Genomic DNA, 22,418 nt, shown 5'->3' with positions numbered 1-22,418 from the left:
GTTCTAGGGTTAACCCCATGTGGGATGTACCTCTTTCTTTTAAACATAAATATTAATCACTTTCTTAAAACTCCCATTGATGTAGATATTATGCCAGAGTTAGCAAGGAAAGAGCTTGAAATGCTTGAAAAAGGTCAAAATGAAAGTTAGAGCACTGACTAGATCAAAGCAAATCCTGGCACCCAAAGCTGTGTTTATTTGGCTGATAAACAGTGTCATTCGACTGGTGGCTGATGAGTTTTTATTGTCCTGAAGCACAGTGTTTTGAACTTTTACAATGGTACTGGATCAAGCTATGGACATGAGTAGGTAAATATCTGGTATTTAGTAGAGCAGCAGGTAAATACATGGATTTTGCTGTCCAGAGTAAGGCTGATGAATGATGAGGTACACAGAATGGGAGGTAAGAGATAGCGAAGCAGGGAGGTCATCCACAAAAAGAGCATGAGAGGATAGCAGAAGTCAAAAAAGGTTTAAATATGAATGAGAGAAAGATGAGAGAAATATCCCCATAGAAAATTATCAGTAATAGATGATCATTACTGCCTTTAGAAAATTTGATTCAGGGACCAGAAATCAACAGGAATGACAGTGAAGGGCTGAATGACCTCTCTAACGAATTTCCAAAATGAACCCTGATTATAGCTTTGAGCTCCTTCTACTGTGTCATAATTAAATGGGCTTTCCTCCTAACTAAATTTTAGTAACTAGTAAGGGGATCAGACTGACTAGAGTATCCTCTCAGCTTTCATTATCTCAGAGTTTTACTTACAGTGATACTGTGCTATTTAGTTAGGATTAGAATATGATTGATTTTTTTTTCTGAAATACCTGAAAAATTCTTTCTACAGTCTTCCAGATATCTAAATAAGCTAAAACAAAGAAGTATACCAAAAAATTGCAGACTCAGTTGTCTATAGTCAGCAGCTTTCTCATATCTTGTATTACTTCAATTTATTTTGCTTGCAGTTTGATCAATATCTTCAAATGTATAACCCATTATCAATGCAGAACTGTGATTGCATGAATCTGGTTTTCTCTGTGATGCCACTGTATGATTACATATTGGACTGGATGAAAATAACAAAAAAAAATGACAAGGCAAAGTGCTCAAGGTTATATGACGGTACAAAACCACATTTTCACTACCTGTCAGTATTTCTGCCTATACTAATAGGGAAATGTGCAGCAGTGAAACTATGTAGTTTGTTTTCCACAGAGGTAGGTAAGAGACTGAGCATCTCCTGCTTTGCTCCAGCTATGTGTGGCACAAGCTCCATTCCTATCAATGGAGTTACATGACTGTAAGCAGGTCATAATGCCAGGATGGATCAGGCCTTCAGAAGATAGATTCCTCTGTTGCCTCCTTGTTTGGAGAAGATTAGAACAATGGTGATGGAGGGAAAACTTCCCGGACAGAAGTTTAACATCCCTCATCCAAATCAACACCTGGGCACTTTCCATCTACGTGGTGCAGGATTCCCCGACATGAGAACCCCTCAGACTGCAGTTTGCCTGGTGTTTCAGATATTTTGTGCCACTTGCACTAAGCTCATAAATAAGAATTGTCATAACCAGTCTCTGGTTCATGCTTGCCATGCCATTACAATGTTGTTAAGGCACAGTAAATTCTGATTTCTTCTCTCACTTGAATTGTATTTTATAGTGAATGACTACATATCTGTAGTTGAAGAGGTTCACTTTCATTCTGAAGGTAATAAAATGACTATATAAGCTAGCGATAACAGCAGTTCACAAACAGAGAAGACACTCAACAGTCTTTTAAACCCAGGATGAGATAGCAACACTCTGAAACACAGAAATCTAATGTATTTTCTCTCTTCTGAGTTTCTCGTTATTTTTTTGCATTTACAAGCTTTCAGAAAAAAAGCCACATCCAGACTTGAACTAAGAGAAATCACATTCCCTTCTGGCCCAACCATCTCTGTTCCCAGAGAAGCAGCACACATTCAGTGCTGTGCCTGGGACAGGGAGGACGACCAGGTTGGTTATCATGTTCCTCTGTGCTGTTCACCCAAGTCTTTCCTGGTCTTACACTTACGCACCTCCACAACTTTCTTCCAAAGCCGTGTGCCTTGCAGACAGCCAGATCCTACCCTACAGCTAGCAACTGACATTTCAAAGACTTGCTTGAACCTATAGACACGAGTATTTATTACCTTTTCATTGCTATGCTTCTCTTTTCAACTATTAGGTCAAAAACTTAAATTTTGTTTTCTAAATAAATGCAAGTTTTTAATGACATGACAGAGACACTAAAAGCATTGCCATGTAATCTCAAGTGCTGCTCTTTCCTTTAATCTAATCTAATACCCCAAACCAGTTTACTCTCTAGGTGGAGGCTGGCTCCTTCTCCTTGGCAAGATCATCTGGCTGTGGTCTCTTTTGCCTGTCAGCTGAGAGGATTGTGGGCACGTTTCATTCTGATCAGGTTACAACTATTTCAGAATTCTGTAATAGCTTAAGGATTCATTATTAACACAATTCAATAAATGTACAATTTGTGTAGTTTTAGAGCTATTAACATTTAGTAGTACATGCTGTCTCACACATTTCTGATTCAGAAAAATGTCGACAGAGAAATGCTCTTCTGACATATTACACTACGTGGGTCATCATTTAAAGTTTGAAACATCTACCAGCACATAAATCTTATTTAAAATGTCAAGAGAGAAAAGAAAAATTACACTGGTCTAAGGAGTCTTGTTACCAGGGTATTAAGGATCATCCCATTTCTTGTGCTACTTTTTCACATTAATATATTTTTCACTATTTACTTGGTGAGAGAAGGGAAACAGAGCAGCTTTCAATAGAAAGCTCTAGGGAAATTCTGTTTTTCCATCAATTCTTAATCTGCTCTTTTATTTGATTAAGTTCTGGCATAACTTTCTTTTCTAGTCAGAGCGTGTTTAATTCCTAAATCTTCTGTTTAGCCATTCAAGCATACCGTAATGTCTTCCCTCTCCCAAATATTCAGAAATACGGCTTTGATTCTCCTTTCCGCTTAAGCATCCAGAAGTTCCCCACATTCAGCTGCTGGTTGGACTTCCCAGCCACTGATGTCCCTTCTCTTACAATCACAAGCAGTAACTCCCAGAATAAATTCCTCGGGTCCTTTAACTGAAGTATGGCTTCAATTTCCCAAGTTTTATAAAGGGTATACTTCCAGGATTATTTTTGTAGAAACAAAAACATTCGAAAGTCCCATTGAGATGCGGATATTACTATAAATTTACATAGGAGCTTAAGTTTAGAGCGCATGATCCTTTATCGATTTTTAATGTTAAAAATTGAAAAATCAAACCTGTTGTAAAAGAGTTCAGGAACACACAACACACTGAATGTAGGCACAGGAAAAAATTAATCCCCACTTAAAAAAAATGTGGAAATAGAGGATACGAGTAATAACTTCTATAGGAGACGTGCCCAGATCTGGAATTTGCAAATCAAAAAATGATGTGGAGCTGCATGTGAGCCACTAGCTGTGCACAGACAGGCAGAACTAACCAGCCAGCTGCGTAGCTTGTACTAGGCTCACAGTGAAGCAGCTTGTGGACCCAGCATGTCTTACACCCAGGCAGGTCAGCACATGAGCAAAGCAGTCCCATGACTGTATCCATCTGTAAGGTGCATTCAGTCTTAGTAAAATCTGTCATCCCAAACCACCACTTCTGTCATGGGTAAATTTACTCATTGCTTTAATGATGGAATTAAAAGGTGAACATCTAGTTCACTGTCCCTGAGCTATGTTTCAGCCTGATAGAAAATGAGATTGTGTTGCTGATGTTGCTACCTGGTGAGCAGTTTTCTTCCCCTTCACCTACCAAAATCCTGAGCCACAGGGGCTATTCTATGGAGTTTGCATCATTCAGCCACTCCTGATTATAACTGTTCCTCTGCTCAGACTCTTTTGTTTGTCAAATGTGGCTGCAGCTGCACATACACAATTCTGTAACACCATTCATAATTTGCAACTCAAATTTGCTTTCTGTGTATGAAATACAAAATCATTCTGCTCTAACACAATGGTTTTTTGTGGAGGAGAAAACCTGGCATCTCCAGCCAGCTCACCCACTAAACTTTGTTTATGAGTTTTCTCCCTGTATCCTCCCTGTATTCAGATTAAATGATTCCCACAAATGGAATGGGGTCTAAGCTTTGCCATCAAGGAGGTCCTTTTCTAGTGCTAGGGTGTTGAAATTGTATGTGAGTACACGAGAAGGTACTACCTCAAGAAGAGATAGTGTGTTTGGTAATGTCACATTAAAGGGCTTTTGTATTTGTTTGCATCACAGTATAAAACTGTTCGTTTGCCTCTAGGTTTTCAGAATAATATAACTGACAACTCAATTCATTTACTGATGTGTTCAACGAAAACTGGGGTTCTGAGATGCTCGGTCAGGAAACAAACAGTTCAGGAACATAGAAATTATATTGCTGAGTACATGTCAAAGAACATTTTCCGTCTTACCTATAGATAGGTCAAGGAATACATAAAGATAATCCTTTTCATACTCAACAAATACCAAAACAATGTCTTAGAAAGATTTTGCTTAGATATAGCCCTTTCCTTACACGAAATATTTTTCTATTCATAGAACTTTTCTGATAGAAAGCATTATCATTTAGGGATTAAGAGAAACAAAAAACTTAGAGTTGGGGCACTAACACACACCTAGTTTATATTCGTTTAAGCCAGATTTCTCCATAGACTTTAAATGACTGGCTCCTTTTTAGGTGTCCTGAATAGATAATAGCAACATCAGGCTATAAGCTAGATTTCTAGAATGCTACTCAAGCCTGAAAGTAACAAACCAGTTTTAAATATGAAACTTATCCTAATACACACACATGTAATACATGTGTATCTGCATTCCAAGGAGCTATCCATCAGCTTTTGATTAGTATGATTCTTGGGACAAGACATCATCTGCAGGCAAAGTGCAAGAACAGTGCAAGAAGGTGATGAACAAAGCGAAAGCTTTACAAAAAAATGAGCCTTTGAGGAAAATAACACAGTTTGTGCACTTTGTTTGCAGACTCTCTTTGCAGGGTGTTTTGGGTTTTGGTGGTGGGTGGTTTTTTTTCTTTCCACTTATGTGTTCTGTAAGTTTTCAAAAAAAATTCAGCGTCAGGGTCACCAGAGACAGTGTTTTTAAAAATGGTGTAAGAATTATTGATTGCAAAGATATGAGCATGCTCCCCAAACAGTTTTTCCCCCCTCTATCAATATTTTTCTTTATCAGTATCTTTTTTGGATTGTATATGGAGATTTAGAAAGCAGCTATATTTTTACAAACAGACAATGTTTTCTCAAACACCTCTTCTACCTTCCAGTTTATTTCAAGATTTAATTGAAAAGTTCTCTCCTAGGGATTGCAAACACTCAGCACGCTTGATGCGCTCTCACCCTTGCACAGGAGCCTTGCTCCTCTTTCTCCTTTGTTACTAGATCTCTTTCTGTGCTCTGTACATTCCTCGGGTCTAACCCGTTCTGTAGTTTTTAGAAGTGCTCTTTCTGTTCTTGCCTCTGAATAGCCAGCCGGCAAAACAGGAAGCAAAGAAGTATGGTTGTATTTCAAAAAGCCACGGATCACCCACTTCATCCCCTCATAACTGTTTTATTGTCCCCTCTATCATTGTCCCTTGCCCATCTTTAAGGTCTGAACTTTTACCTCTCTTCTTTGTGTTCTACCTTCTCCAATTATTTGAGTCTGCAATTGTATTATTTCAGCAGCTACAAAGACAGTATAAAGATAGACTTCATGCAAATAAATTATATTTTCTATTCAGGAATTGGCAGTGTATTTTACTTCTCAGCACTGCGAGAGATGGAAAAAATAATAGGAACTGTTCTTATCTGATGATGCCTCATGGGCCTTCAGACTCTCTCGTGGCTTGAACAGGTTGATAGATATATACAAAATAGGCTAAATCAAGACAGATTGTCTCTGAAGCATCCCTGTCTAATTCTCTGAAATATCTATGTAAAATCCTTTAGACTGTAATAACAGATTATAAAGAAAGTTCATAACAGTTCTTCAAAAGAAAATCCACAATATTTCTTCAAAGAAAAAATAGCTTAAATTTGAATATTTTACTGAAATTCTCCTTTTATTCGATTCAAGAAGTAAATGGTCTAAAACTATAATTATGTTGTTTTGAGCTGTAAACACACAAAAATGAGTTACTTTACATATGAAAGCCAAGAAACAATCTGAACTATGCCTTGCTGGAGACCAGTAATGAATCTATTTTAGTACCACATAAGTACATATAAATACCCTCAGTGAAATCATGCTTTTATGGAACTCCTCACAATTTCAACTGATTAGGTTGACCACTTTCTATAGTTTATTTTTAATACAGAAAACAAAAAGCAAGGAATTTCAGTAATAAGTTTTAAGATGGTATGTCACAAAAGTTCTTAGTCAGTTCGGTCAACATGTATCTAGTTGAACCAAATGGGGTTTTTGCTATGGCCAGCAGGTTAGCAATGATAAACAGTATGTCCATTTAGCTGTGCATAAAGACTATGAACAACGTACATTGAATTCAGGTTCCAGTTTAGAAGGGGGGTCGGCATCCCTAAATCCAAGCTAAGCAGCATTAATGCAGAATTCGAAGCTTGCCTTCCATCTGAATGGCATATGCCATAAAAGCAACAGTTCCTGAAGTATGGTTATTTAGCTATAGCTCACTGCTAACATAGGTGTCATCAGCTCTTGACAAAACTTACTTCTGCCCTTTGAATTCTGTGGTGGCATGTTGGGGACAGTCATATCATGAGCCTTGCCTTTATAACATTTGTAGTTTTCTCTTTGAAAGAGTATTAGGATGAGCAAGCAGAGACATTTGGTACTTCAGCTAGCAACCATCTGTTTAATCTCTCCCTCTCTAGGCTCTCAGGATGTATTATGGAGATCATTGTTTTTAATGGAGCAAGAATTTCGAAGCTAGACGAGGTCACTTAGAGATTCAACATTGTGACATAAATAGCTATGAAGAAGATAATGGGTGCCCTTTTTTATTTGCATCGAAATAAATATAAAGGGGAAGTTATGGACTGACCAGAGGCATTTGTGGGAGAAGGAGGAAAGAAGGCTTAAGGATTACTTTTCCTGTAAGGTATCACATTAGCTTAAAAGGAATTTAAAATTTCATAAACCAATAGCTTGATTCAAATCTGAGGTTTTAAAGAAAATATTCTATAAGTACTGTAAGCGTGTTAGCATGGACAAACTCCTAGTGAGAACTGTTAATTTTTTAGTAATACAAAAGATTTTTAATTTTTCCACCACTTACAGACCAGAGAGCTCTGGTGATGCTCTCCAGTGTGCAGTTCTAACCCCATGTCCTATAGAAATGAAATGAAAAGAAAAGAAAAGAAAAGTCTTTTGTATTTTTATTGTAATAGACGAGATAAATTCTCTCTAAGGAATCATAGGCTAGACCAGATGATCTTTCAAGGTCCCTTCCAACCTGGACTATTCTACAACTCTATGAAATCCTTAATGTAACAAGTTATCAGCATGAGAGATCATTTTCTCCTGCATCCCAGAGGATCAGTTGTCCTGTGTTAGCTATAGGCTGTTGCTGTGTCCCTTCAGAACTGAACTAGTGCTATACATGTGACGTGTAATTTTGGGGGCGAAAGTCACATGGTTTGGCAGTGAATATCACCAGATTCTGCAAGCAAATCTGGGGAACAGAGCGCCACTGCATCTGCAGGTACCTGTTCATCAACAACAGGAAGATGTTCAGGAACTAGTCCTAAATTTGCCACGAGCAACTCCAGAGAATTTCCCAGCTATTTTACCCCCCTCTACTGTAGTGTGCTTTGCACTGCTTATGAATCCTTTTTCCTCAGCTGCTGCTTTGCTTTCGCAGTAAGTTGCAAAACTCTTGTGTTGCTTTAATGGGGCCAGGATATTGGTCCAGTATGAGTTGCTTACACTTTTAAGGGGCTTCTAAGTGCCTGTAACAAAACAGGAATCTTACCAAATTTGTGGAAACAGGGTTGGCTCTCTTTAAAAGCTGTGTGCTATTATAGCTAGATGATTAAATGAGCTTGGAAATTTTAAAAGGAGATAATCTTGCTTTTTGTTCTGTCAGTGTAGAAAACTACAGAGCCTGTATCTTCCATAGATTATTTGTTGGAGACTGAGTTGTTATTATCACTTAAAAGTCACGATGGCACAGTGATTGCTTAAGCAAAAGGTGGCACATTCTTGGTAGGAGAGAAATGTAATCTGTACTTGATGTCCTGATTGAATGTAAATATTATTCATGGCATATAGCTGAGTCCTCTTCCCTAGTGGTTTTATGGCTTGGGCTTCATTGGTCTTCTATTGCTGAGCTACATCATTTCCTAAATATATCATCTGTATTGGAAGCACTTAACAAATTCTGGATTGACAGACTATATGGATCAGTGAAGCTGGAAACCGTTTATCTTTTAAATTATCTAAACATATTCTTCCCACCATGCCTGCTTTAGTTGTTATGTTTGGGTCATAGCATATACCGTACAGGCCTCTGTTGATATTTTTCTGAAAATACTTAATATTTTATTAGGTATCCCTAAGGAGGAGAAAGCCATCAGAAAGACTGTCGGGTTCCCTTTCTGTCTTGACAAGTACGGGGGTGGATTTTCAGTGGCAATTACATATCCAGAGGGCAGGAAAGGGTCACAGCTTATGTCCAAAATGCTAGGCTGATCCTGGCCTCTGCAAACATTACTGGTATACCTTTGCAAAACTGTGTCTTTCATGAGTCCAAATTTATGTGGAATGTCTTTGTGTGGCATTTCTAACCCCACTTCAGTTACTGTTCCATCACTTGCCCCTTGAAGGAGACATCGCTACATCATAACTGGTCAGTCTGAAGAAAAATGTACATTTTGTCCTGAAATACACAAACTAGAAACACTGAAACATAGTTTACAAAAGGGATCAGCAACTTCCACCATAAATTCCAAAAAAGAATTGTGGACAGGGTTTCAATGGCCTGAGTCAGAGCTAAATGCTGGAAGCCACAGCATGGAGACACTGCTTCCTGGTTTTGGAGCCCACAGGACTGGCAGAGAGCTATTACCACACAGAGGCAGAATGGACTATTATTTACTATTTACGTGGTATTTCTGTTATGCCTTCTTTGCAAGGATCTCAGACAACTTCACAGCCAATGACCGCAGCATTAAAATATTCCTGCCTTCAAGTAAGCTTTGTAACTCATTGCACAAACCATGTCAAGACTGGTTAGTTACTTTTTGCTAAGCACCCTCTGAATGCTGAAAAGTGTGTGCATTTCATCTACACCTGTTGATACATACAGATTTAAAAGTTCTGTGTGTGATGTGCCTGCCTTAACAGGCTTTAAGATGTGTCTTCCAGGAACAATGCTTGGCTCTCTCCATTAGGGTAGTGCTATTCATTTAATGGAATCGCTTGTGATTTACACTGGTATAAGTGAGACTGGAAGCTCGGCCTTGATCTCTTTAATGCAAATTAATCAATTCTGTTAGATAAGAGATGAAAGGAGTCCATTATGTTCTTCAGTCATCTCTTGAAGCAAAATCATTTGATTGGTTCCAGGCAGTAAGAGGTCCCTACTCCTGCAGTTAGCTCCAGAGATGAAACCTTGCGTTGGTGACCAAAGCTCTTACCAGAGTTATTTATTTTTCATGGACAGTAATCAATGATGAGTGCTAATAATGGCAGCAGTCATTTCAAAGTTAAAAGTTAAGAATGTAAAACTTAAAGGCTAATATGCCTCTGGTGTTAGACTGAGCACTATGTGTTTAAACGCAGGCATTCTTTTAATTCAAAACATTTTACCCTCCTTTTAAATCCTTATCTTGATGTTGATCTGACAGTGGTGCAAATAAGAAGGTCACAGAGGTCTCTCTGATGTAAAATCAAAGTGAATTCAGAAGCATGATGCAGATAGTGGAATAGTGTAAAACACGGAGTATGTAAACACAAGAAATAGCTGGCGCATACAGAAGTATATCAAGTGCCAAATGTCTACAATACTGCAAATTAACTGCTATGGCAGGAGAGCTAGCAGTGGTGTTCAGAATGGAAAAGCAGAACTCGATTACAGAGATCATAAAATAATCCTTTCCCTTGATCTTTGGCTCCCTAAACCAGGAGAAGCAGAAAGAGCTGGCTCTGAACAAACAGTCTTTTATCAGTGATGGATGTGGTACTGCTTTGTCCAGTAAAATTGCTGATTTACTAATAGGAAAAAAATAAATCTTTTGCGATGACACCGACCTCTCTAACCTGCTAAAGGAAGTGCAAACAGATGGGTATCTCTGTGACTGTGAGTGATGAAACCAGACTAGAGAAATATCAGTAGAGTCTGACGAGAACTAATATTGCAACCTGCAGTAACCACCAGCATCCCCCATTAGGATATATTAATTTTCCCTGTGCCAAGAATATGACCACTGATACTGCATGGTTTGATTTAACAGACCTGCCTCTTCTAACAACAACGTAACAGATATTTCATACTAATGTGAAATGTACCCAGGGAAGCCTGGACAGATTTAACTTCCTTAGACTTTCCTCTTTATTGCAATACCAGCAAAATTAAGGGACTTGTGATCCTAATGGTAATTTTTGTAAAAAATGCAGGATACCTGCTTTTTGGATTTTGAAGGGAGAGACATAAGTTTTTGTTTCTGATATAAGAAGGTATTTTAAAAAATAATAATTTTCCTTTAGATATGAGACTCCGTATCGGCTTTGATACTGGTGATGTTTTTCCTTAAGACTAATCTAATATACTTCAAGAACAATTGCAACCAAGTCTGGTTGATTTAAACCGGTACAAACTATTGGTACAAGCCAGGCAAAACAAATAAGTGAAAACAGAATGAGGCCCTGCGTTGTTGGCAGAGCAGGTAAATATAGCTCAGAAACTTATTTGTGGAGTTACATAGTTTGCAGTAAGTCAAGTACATCAAAAGATTAATACCTATCACATATCAATGCTGAGGAAATGGTACTTTGTTGATTATAAATCAAAATTGAAGGACTTTTGGGTGCAGCTCATCAAACAGTGACTTAGGAAACAATTTTCTTCCGGCATATTTTTTCTCCTCAGTAGTCTACAAAGGCAGTTGGGTAGTTTTTGCAGTTTTGGTATGAAAAAAATGCTTATCCTTTAATCCTTAAATCACAACAATTGAGTATAACTTCATGTCAAAAGCAGCCCATAAAAGTACAAAATAGGGATTAGCAAGAGTATTTTTAGATTAAAATTACTGGAGTTGGAAAGAAGTGGCACATAATCTCAGTACCTTCACAAGCACTGTAGCAAGCTGAAGAGGATTTGCTCTGTTTCATTTGAAGACCGATAGCATAAGTTACATGGGAGAGAAGCTATTATTCTAACAGGGAGGATTTCACAATAATCATAATCCATAACTACATAAATTTAATTGAAAGTTCATTCTTTTTTGTCTGATATCTTTTAATCATGAACACATACAATACTTTTGCTTCCACTAGCAAAGCACAGGGGAAAGAAATTTAAACCGATCATTTTTGGTCATAAATTAGGACACTCCTAGAGCTACAGCAATTGCTTTCATTTCTAAATATTAAAACAAATGACTGTTCTCATTTAACCTTGAGGCACAGCATCCTCATCGTTTATATTGTGACATAATTCACATAAGTGAATATAAGGTTCTGATGGAACAAAAAATAATCCCTCTTCATTCCCTCCCCAAAGTGCTCAAGCTGGCAGGATAGCCACCTTTGCAGCGTGAAGTCCTGGACTCAGTCTGCATATTGAGGAGGAAAAAGAAAAACAACCCCCCAGCTTCTGATAAACAGCTTGCTTTAACAGCAACGTGTATTTGTTTCAGATCCTGATACTTGGAATATTTCTTAAGTCTTGCCTGGAATGGTGTATGACAGATATGTCTATGTCTATGCTTCCCTTTTTAGAACTTGCACAAATATATTTGTTATCTGCTGTACCAATACCTACAGCTGCAGACTATCTGTTCTACTCAACAGCATTTGAATGACCTTTGGGGTGCACAATGCATATCCCATTATCCCATTAACGACAAAGTGCAGCTCTGGGCTGAAATGTTAGTTTATTTATATGTACAATGATTATTGTTTTTCTCAACCACTTTTACAGCTTCACCAAGTTATAGAAGAGTCAATAGGAGACTTAGTGACTCTGACAGACTAAATAATACTTTGTACATACTCATTGCTAGAGAAAGAAAAATGTTGGGTTTATTTTTGTGACCTTTAGATTCAGAGAACTGGCTAAAATCAATTTATAGTTCAAAGAGGTTGGATGATACCTACACTAAGCAGTAAAATTGCTTCCACTTTGATAGTGTGCATTAAAATATAACACCAAGGTAACAGTCCTTGATTTGGATACAGAATGGGGGGGGTGAGGGTGGGTTTGTCAACTGTAGGAGGCTGGGGAACAATTTGACAGGTTTCAAGCCAGTCTGTCTGGAATACTTAAGACAAAGGTTTAGAAAAAAGCCCAAGGAATCGGACCTAGTAACTACTGTTATTAAGGAATAAACATGAGTTCTCTTGGCTAATCACTCTGTGCAATAAAAAATGGACAACCACCTTGACTGTCCCTGGAGAACCATGCATTGAGTTATGAGAATTTCATTGAGAGGGTGAGCAGGACTGGATGAGTGATGAGTGGTTGCTATGCTATTGCCACTTTCTGCCTGAGGTCAGGACCCAGCTTTGCTCTTATCACAGCAGAAGACCTCTTCTAATGATCAGTCCTCCGAGATTAATTGGGCCAGATGAGTTTCAGAGCTCCCTAAGGAAGTTTATTGCTCAGGCTATGAATGATACTATTGAAATGCTTTAATTATCTGCTGCCTTTAGTAGTTGGCATAGTTGTTCTTGCATGACACTTTGTTTATCATCATCTTCACAGGTCACCTTGCAGAACAGATGCCTTGCAGCAAAAGAATCAGGAAGGAAGGAAAGCAGAGTGATACTGGCATGTGTCATGTTCTGATCTTACTGAAGAGGAAACATGTTTTGAAATCCTATGCCAGTGCTGCCACAGAAATACAGATGTGGTGATTCATACCATCTAGTAAGTCCTGTCGTGAAGAGTTCTCCCTAGTGGCAAATGAGGTTAATCTATTGAATTTCGACTCACAGAGCCAGGTATTCCTGAAACAAGACCTGCTAGCTGCTTACCAGCTAAAGAATAACAGAAAAAAAGCCCTCAGTGTTCAATTATAAAGTACATTGTATTGTAATGGTATACTAGTTCATATTTTCTTACAGTCTTTGTATGCCAAATCTTTTTAAAATTCTAAAAATTACAAATTACCTGGTCTGGGGACTTTGGTACAGGTTCGACCGTTTCCAAAAAACCCAGCTGGACATCGGCCGCAGACATAGCCGATGTACGGGGGTTTCCGATCAAAACACAACACCCCGGGAAAACACGGCCGGTTGGCACAGGTGGGGACATGTGACAGTGGTGCTGTGTGGCCTGAAAAAGAGGGGAGTTCAAGCATGTTTATTTTTAATTTCTCATTTCAAATGCATATATAAGATTAAGTAGTGGCTGCCTGAGCCCAGCTAAAGCTTTGTAACTGCTTTTATTCTTCTGAAGTCTAATTAATGCAGAATGTTCCCAAACCTTGAGCCAAACATGAGAATGTCCTGTAGGCACAGTGTAACAGAACAGCTGTTTCTCATTAAAGCAAGATTTATTAGTCCTCTAATTACATGTTTTCAAGTTTATTACTCAAAGTTGTTTGGCATTTATCATGGATAATATAGAAACTGTAATTTTCAGCATAAGTGAAAGATTAACTGAGTGAGAAACTGTATTATTTGATATCCTTTTGGTATTTTATAATTCGAAGGTAATCATCAAACCTCACAGCACATACATACCTTACCTTTAAAAATACACTGTCAAGTACATATGTTTCTGATCTAGAAATCACCCTTAATGTGTCATACCTTGTATGACAGGAGACTACTTCAATTATCTTAGAACTATGTGCAAAATTTAACATGCCGGTAGTATATAACGTTTTATAACTTATGATGTCACTGAATAGCATGTGTATATGAACTGCCTGTGAAGTGTTTAACAGTGTCAAGACAGAACTGATGATGAATAAAATCATAATGATGGTTGTAGATCTTTTTTAATCGCCTCCAGTGAGGTCTCCATCATGATTCTCAAGTGTTTTCAGCATTATTCTTGCACCTTACCTACAGCATTATGATGGATACCTGTAAGAGGCAAGTTCTGGTTAGGTGTTGGCTGGCCTGGTACAGATATAAAAAAGGGTGAGAAAAAATAATATTTTCTTTTACATATTTTCTTTTACGTATGTCTTTACACAACAGATGTGTTCAGTCGCAATTTCTCTGCTCCCGGCTTTCACTAGAAAATCATTTAAATGTGCAACACTCATTAGAACAGGACCAACACATCCATCAGGCATGTGCACACCCATGTTAGAGTGCTGTAGTGTTCCCCTCCAGGAAAAGCAACTGCCACGGTCAAGTTCACACTTCAGGAGTTGGTTTTCACTTATGCTCAAAACTCAGTCTTAATTCAGTGACTGTCCATCAAATACTGAAATAAAATGTCAGCATCACCTGGCTATGGTAAACTGGCATAAGCTGTCATTCCTACTTTGCTTTCCATTGATCACTAAGATCTGGAGTGATTTTGTTCTACCTCATAAGCGATGCAATTTCTAGTTAAGCCTGACCACTCTGACTGTTATTGCTGTAATGTCTCCCTTCCATGTAAAATTGTTTAGCAGCAATCCACTGTCTGATGTAATTAAGGGGGGGTTAGGTTTATCTTTCTAACATGTATTATTACAAATGGCTAGTTCATGTTTACTGTTAAGACAGTATAATGTTCAATTTCTGAATATATAAACTGCAGCAAATGAAAAAAGATTTCATATCCTTGTATACCTACCATGTCTATCACTTATGGTAGAATTCTTAATTACGGCAGAATCCTTTGCCTCTAAGGTTTGCAGTGGCTGCTTAACCTTGGTCATGTTCAAATCTTGTTTAAATGCTTTTGTAATGTCAGCAGCAAGCACGGCTGTGAAAAGAAAGCGTGGAGACAAGGAAACAAGGTGTTAGAGCTTAGCTGTGGTTGATGATAAAAAGCAACAGTAACAGCAAATCACATAACCTGACTGAAGTTTATTCTGGAAGACAACCATCAAGCAAATAGAGGCAGATCAGGTGAGTCAGTTGCTGACACACAGTAAAGCTTCAACACAAATATAGAAAAAATTGTTATGCCCAAACTCACTGAACTTTGCTAATCTGGGAGACTTATTTAATATGCACAGTGATCTTTTATTGAGCTAAGGGCACTAAGAAGGCCTCAGGTTCCCATGTATGAGACAGCATCGTTACTTGGATGAGGATGCTATGCTACACACTGGGACCTGTGCTCTGTCTGATTCCTGCCTCTTCTTGAAAGCTTCTGTCTGAAACTATGTTTGCGTATTTGTTGGCTTTGGTTAGTTCAGCTGCAAACTTTGTACGTGTCAAAATATCTGTACAAAGTATACATAGATGTAAAAAGGAAAACTGATTGGTGGAGACTCTAAAAATAGTGATTTCTTCATAATTTTAAGATAATTTCTTGAATGAATTAGGGGTTGTAAAGTCTACGTGGATAATGTTCAAGTTAAACAACTGTTGCCTAGGATATTCTCTACTCTTAATAAAGCCTGAGACTATGACTCTTTTTATATATTAAACAATGCAATGAGCTATAGCCCGCTCTACAAGCTATAAAGTTAGTTTTCTCCTCCTTCCTCCCAGAAGCTTTTATACTTGCTTAAGCAGGGGAAGTATGAGTAGGTACATTAAGTTTGTATATCAGAACCACAAAGAATGGTTTCTGTCCTATTTTGGGTGGACAAGGAAGCCCCCAGGTTTATTCCTTCTAGTAAATGTCCATTTTTGAAATAGAGAAATCTTTCTGTAATTAAAAAAATGCAAAGGAAGAAAATACTTTTCTGATATATTTTTAAAAAGGTTATTATTTTATATAGCCTTCTTTCATTGGTTAAATCAGCTATGAAAATATGCATTAGTGAAACAGACGCAAAATCGCTTTGAAATGACCAATGTGGCCAAATAATACAGAAAAGAAAACATTCTGTTCAGACATTTGGCAATATGATTGAAGGGATATTTGGTAAATCTGGCAAAGGCAGTCCTGCCGGTGCCAGGATCCTGCAGTTACAGCTGAGTCTTTTTGCATCAGGTAATTTTTTTTTTCCTTTTGGTAGTCCATATGAGGAAAAGTTAATATACGGCACAGTTAATATCTGTATTTTTGCTTTTCAAATTTCCTTGGAAACACCAACAGGCAAACAAGCAAACAAATGCAAAACACTTCAAGTGTTGATTTCTCTCCTTCTGGCCAATGGAATGTTGGTTTTGGAAGAAAATTATGTATATATGACTGAAACAGATTGTGAGCAGATCGCATTCCATGCGCTGGGAAGGTCTCAACAGAGTACAGTCACTGTAGCCTCCCTACTAAAGAGTCTGTTGCCCCAAAACCAAACACTGAGCAGGTGTAAAATCATTCTTGGTCATTTCCTTCAGTAGCTGTGATGTGTGGCTGACTTTACACCAAGTACAAGCTCAGCAGCTGTGGACTGTGTTCTCTAATGAAAGCACACCTTTGAAACGGAGGTGAAAGGATGTGAAGGATTTGCACATGGACTTTCTTCCTTTTACTCAACATCCTCCTTGCACAGCATTCATCCAAAACGACAGTCATCCTGGGGGTGCTCCCCAAGTATGTGTTAGTGAGCGGTATATTTAGGAGTGCAACAGCGGAGATTATGGAGAACATCCTTGGCAAATTATCTAGCTGGCATCTGAAAAACACTTTTTTGTGTGCAACAGTGTTCATTCTAAACCAAAATGAAACTAAACTGCAGTGAAAAATAGCAGAGACCAATTTGCAATTATCCATATTAATATAACACGACAATAGTCTGCTTTGTGTATTTCAAGGTCTGTACTGAGCAAGTGGCAAAGCACTCAATTAAGGATAATATTAGTAGAATGGAACCCATTTTTCTCCCCATCATTAAAATAAATCATGCAAAACACTTACATTTGCAAGTTTTACCATTTCCCTCCATCCCACTGGGGCAAATTCCACATGCATATGATCCAAAGGTATTCATACAAGACACTCCAGGAAAACAAAGACTGTCTTCACATTCATTCCTGTCTTCCTGACAAGTAAGCCCTGTGGCAAAACAAAGGGGAGGTTAATAATCAGGAAAGATTCCCTGTTTATTCCTCAGCTCAAATGCTGAAGCAGGCTAAGGCTTACTTCTCAGCTGTAAACTCATTACAGGGTATGTCACTCATGTTAGAGCCAAATTCCCCACTGTCTCACTTAAACCTGCTTTTATCGCACTGTTTATTACTGTTGTTATTGGCACCAGAAGTGCTGAACTTGAGACTACTGCTCATAGAAAACTGTGCATGTTAAATAAATTATTTCCCCTGCATTTCACACTTCTGCTGCTGGTTTTGTTGTCTTGTTTATGGGAGATCTTTACCATATACTGAAGAAGCCACTGAAAGTCACCATTTTGGCTTTAGGACATGGAAAGCCATGTACTGACCTATTGTGGTTTTCATTTCTGTGTGAACCTCACATCACTAATGGCTTATTGTGAACCAGCCTGACAGAGTCTGGCTGAAAGGAAACCTTATCAAATTATCAGATTTTTTTAAAACCCATTTTTTTTCTATTTAAAATTGAAATTTGAAGAAACATTCTGAAAACATCTCTGAGCCACAGCGCGGGTATACAGAAGGTAAGCTGCTCGAGGCTCTGAACCCCAAACAATGTGTCCTGACTCTTGCTGATTTTGGAAATAGGGTTTTCAAAAGACCTTTGAAGCAATTGATACGCAGATTCACAACTCTGGAAGATTTAATAATAATTAATAATAATAGGACTTCACCTATAGGGGAAGGTGACCCAAAAGTTAAAATTACTGCCTGAACAGCAAATGATGCAGAGTAATCACATATTATGTTGCTAAAAACTCCCTCAGGTTTCAGGTATGCATGCTGCTGTCTCTGTGCACTTTGGAAAACTTGCTTGGCTGTTGCTGGTTACCAGAATCCACAGCCCTGACAGCAGGCTGGAAACTAGCCCGTATCACTTCTATTAAGGGATGCCCTTTGCTCCTTGTAGGAATACCCAAGGAGACTGGGACATCTCCTGGAGAGTCCAGGTACCTGCTTCAGGACAAATGACAAGGTACGGAAAGGTTTGCTCTATATCAGATATCCAGCTTTATTATGAAAGAAGATCTAAAAGTAATATAATATTTTTTTTCTTCAAAAAAAGAAATTTGTCATAGTGGAATGAATTACAGGATCATGAAAACAGAGCATTATTATTCATCTCCTACAACATAATCTCTCATCACTTCAGCATTTCAGATAGCTTCTACTACTCCTTTCAAGTTAAAATAGCATCTCCATGTTAAAATCTGAAATTGAAGTCTGTATTGATTGAGCTGCCTAAAAAAGCTAGTGACATCACCTTCTCATGTGTGCTTTGTCTTGTGGGAAAAAAAGAACAGCAGCACGAAAGCCATATGCCTTTTCTGGTGCCATCTTAAGCTAAATTGTTCTGGTTTCGCATGCTTCTTCCTTCTTTCATTTAAGCTGGACATCACATAGCATTGCGGGGCTTAACATACTTTTCTTCCTCCCTTGTTACATTTTGGATTACTATTTCTTTTATATAATTCAATTAGCACATTCTTAGCATCAGGCTGCTTTTCTCTCATATTGTTTTCTGATGATGCATTGGGAAATTATTAGACATCACATCACGGAAAATATTGAATGAGTTACCCTCTGATTAGATTAGTAATTACTTTCTTTCTCTAAGTATCATATAAAGACTAAACATGATACCATAGACAGTTAAAGCAGGAACGAGGTTCCCAGTTTCAGTAACAACAGACCCTCTTATCTCAGTCCCCTCTCCTCCCTTCTACATGCTCTATTTTTGCTTCAAGGGGCTGGCTTTAACATCTCAAAGACAAGAGAATCAGAAAAAACAACATAAGTAACAAGCTAAATTTTAAAATTCAGTCATTTAATTGGTTTTTAGCATAAAGGTGGAACTATGCAAGCACTTTTTTTCCCTCAGAGAAATTTGATTTTAAATAGTATCTGATCAATTTGGGCATAATGCTAACCTAGCTGAGTCCAAGGACAAATGTTTACGAAGTCTGAAACTTGGCTGAAGGTTGCTGAAGCAGCAGCAGCAACGGACAGAAAACTGTCTGCACCGAGAAGTGTCAGTGGTGTTTTTGCACGACCTCCGGTGCACTGCAGCACAAGGGAGTCTCATTCTCTTGGTGCTGCTACGGTACAAATAAACGTAATAGGAATAAAAAATCTTCAGGTTGCAATGTTGAAACACCTGTTTCTGTGCCAGCTCTATTTCTCCATCCCTGCATGGGAAATTGCCTGAGAAGATAAAGTCCTTTTATGCCTTGAGAGCAGCTGACCACCTGCAGATGCAGAGAAAGACTTTTTGCCTGTGCTCATGTTAAGCTGACTGCAAGGCACAGGCAGTCTCCTCCAGGGACTCTAGAGTTGTTACAAACCATGAACAAATCTTGGGGGTTTCTTCAGTTTCCTGAAAAGTAAGATGAAATTAATTTCATATTCCTATCCACCCCCCAGTTTTATATTAATCGCTGGCATTAGGGGAAAGAAAGAATGGTCTTGTGATTGAGATCAAGTTTTCAAGGAGCTGGGTTCTCAGATGGGTGATGTTCTTGCTTTCAGTGGCCAAACGAAGAAACAACAGGAATTCTTGTTATCTTGTTAACAATGTCAAGGAAAACTGAATGAGCTTTGAACACTCGATGAGATAAATGCTTATAAGTCTCTGCAGAAATGCAAAGTAGTAATAATTCTGGAGTCATCCTTCTCCCTGGTTTTCCAGTGGGTTCTCTCCCTGCCTTGCTCCTGTTCCTGCATCGTACCCTTACATTGCCTGAGATACACCGGTGCAGCTGACTGGGTACTGCTTGGCAGCACAGTGTTCCCTGTGCTGCTGCTTCTTTTGCCGTGGTGTTGGGAAGCTCTCAAAAGAGTTAATTTTTTCGTTTCCACTACCTGTTCACTATAATTTGTAAAGATTTGATGGTGAAGTGGTGCTGTCGTTGAGCAGTATAGTGTTGCCTTCTCATTAGATTATTGATGGTTTTCTGGGGAATTGAGGCATAAACACACCATCAAGGATGAGCTTTTATTGTTGTCACAGAACCTGCCCTGAAGTAAAATCATCTACTTCCCAGCTGGCTTTCAGCTCCACTTGCTTATAATTTTTCACCTGCTATTAAAACTTTGAGATGTATTCCTCTTTCACTCAACCATATCTTTTTTTTTCTGTTGTTTGTGTTTAGCATTTTGGGCTAGGGAAAAACAGCAGAACCCGTGCACTTTTATTTAAGTTGGCAAGAATTAAGGGTTCGGTCTACCTGGTGTTTCCCGGCCATCAAGGTGTCCTGTGCCCTTGTCTCTATAGTCAGCTGTATGTTGCCTTTAAGTGCGTTGTTTTCAGTGGTAGATATTGAATTCTTTAGTGTTTGTGTAAGAATGAGGGACACATTTCAGAATATGCTCCACGTGAATTTATAAACAATGTGTTGTAATTATGGTAGTCTATTTTATATGGAATAATAGAGCTTGATTTCACTCCATGTGCAATAGCCCGTAAAGTGAGGACAGCAGTGTGAAACTGGTGAAGATCAAACAACAGGAGCAGATCTACTGAAGTTATTAACTCATAGAATTATATTGTTTTTTATTCATCGACTCCATCTCCTTACAGGCAATAACTACTTATTCTCATTGTAGATCTCCAGTGTTTACCCCAACACAGCCTAAAAGGTTCGCAAATTTCCCTGTGCTCATAGGAATGTTATTTCCAGGGGGATTCAAGACATTCTGTGTATGATTGTTTGGTTTGGGTTTGGTTGGTATTTTGATCAAACTTTCCTTTTCTAACTTTATTCTCCATACTTAGGCTTGTGCGTTCTTGCATCGGTAGAGTCCCAGTGGCACAGACACTTTGGACAGCAGCAGGTTTTATCTATTTGGTTGCATTACCTGGCGTCGATACTGTCACAGATCTTTTAGGCCATTTTTCTGAACTTCCACATCTGAATAATTTTTAGCATTTCTGCTGGAATTTTATAGTTAAAGAAATCTGGACTTGCAGTCCCACATGACCAAAGCAAAGAAGGTTTCATGAACTGATGAGAGGCAGAAAGGGTACCTTGCTGCCTGCATGAGCCCTTTGTGCAAAAACTGTTCATTGCTCTTGTATAAAATTTAGTTTCTTCTACATATATACACTAAACAGTAATAATTATGTGCATTTGATGTTACTTCTACATTTTTCAAACCTATAGCACAGCACAGCAGCCAACATTATGGGTCTCATGAATTCATTCATGCTTCTGTATGTGAACAGAGTAGTGTTTGGGATGGGTTCAGTGACTGAAATCTGAGCTCAGCCTAAGGTGTTTTTTTCTTAGTCTGCTTTTGAAACGGTTCTGGTCCAAGAGGTGCTCTAACACAGATTCAGTTAGCACGTTTCACTTGCGGGAGGCTAACTTGACTCTGACAAGAACAGACAGTAATGCAATGTCTTTACTTTCCTATTGACTACACAGCAGCCTGGCTGAGAGGGGGTTGTTTTAACTGCACCTTTGCAAAGCAAAGCAAGTGACAGGTTTAGAAATCCTGTTCAGGTCCTGCATGTTCAGCTCTGCCTCGTACCTCCTGACGATCTAAACTGGAAATGAAAAGACAACGTCTGTGCAACTCCAGGAGAAGGTGAGTTTAGGCCAATGTGAAAATCTGTTATGTTGGAAGCGAGTGGTGTTATGAGCAGCTGGGGTGTGGGTCCCAGCTTGGAGGAGGTGGTGGGCGCTCTATGAGACTCAACAGTGACTTGGCTCAGCCAAACTCCAGCAACTAAATGGGGCAGAGTCTAACAGCTGCCTCTGCTGTTTCCAGTCTGCAGAGCATGGGGCCGTCATCGTCCCGTGCTGTCACAAGTGCTTTTTCATGTGTGTGAATCATTCACAGACATCCTGAGTGCAGTGAAGCTGACTGTAAATTGCTTGATAGGTACACACATGTTCTCTCCTGATCCGTGTTACGTATTAGGTGCTTCTCGTTCTCCTCACACTTCAGGTCTTTACTCCATTCCTGTTTGCATCATGTGTCTTGCATCCACCTCTGGCATCATTGCATTTTGTTCTCCAACTC

The 22,418-nt window shown here is 38.7% G+C and overlaps 1 protein-coding gene across 1 annotated transcript in view; it reads right to left on the bottom strand.

Moving 5' to 3' along the window:
• Positions 1-22,418, bottom strand: part of LOC119152354 (von Willebrand factor D and EGF domain-containing protein-like) — a 185,793-nt gene that overhangs the window by 49,827 nt on the left and 113,548 nt on the right. The window contains exons 18-20 of the mRNA XM_037397521.1: positions 17,197-17,334; positions 15,013-15,144; positions 13,384-13,548 (exon numbers count right to left, since the gene is read on the bottom strand). Of these exons, the coding sequence (XP_037253418.1) occupies positions 13,384-13,548; positions 15,013-15,144; positions 17,197-17,334 (435 nt within the window). The remainder of the gene's footprint in view (positions 1-13,383; positions 13,549-15,012; positions 15,145-17,196; positions 17,335-22,418) is intronic.

The sequence above is a fragment of the Falco rusticolus genome, chromosome 8 (genome assembly GCF_015220075.1).
Source record: "Falco rusticolus isolate bFalRus1 chromosome 8, bFalRus1.pri, whole genome shotgun sequence".
Classification (NCBI taxonomy): domain Eukaryota; kingdom Metazoa; phylum Chordata; class Aves; order Falconiformes; family Falconidae; genus Falco; species Falco rusticolus.
This window is presented reverse-complemented; position numbering and strand designations above follow the sequence as displayed.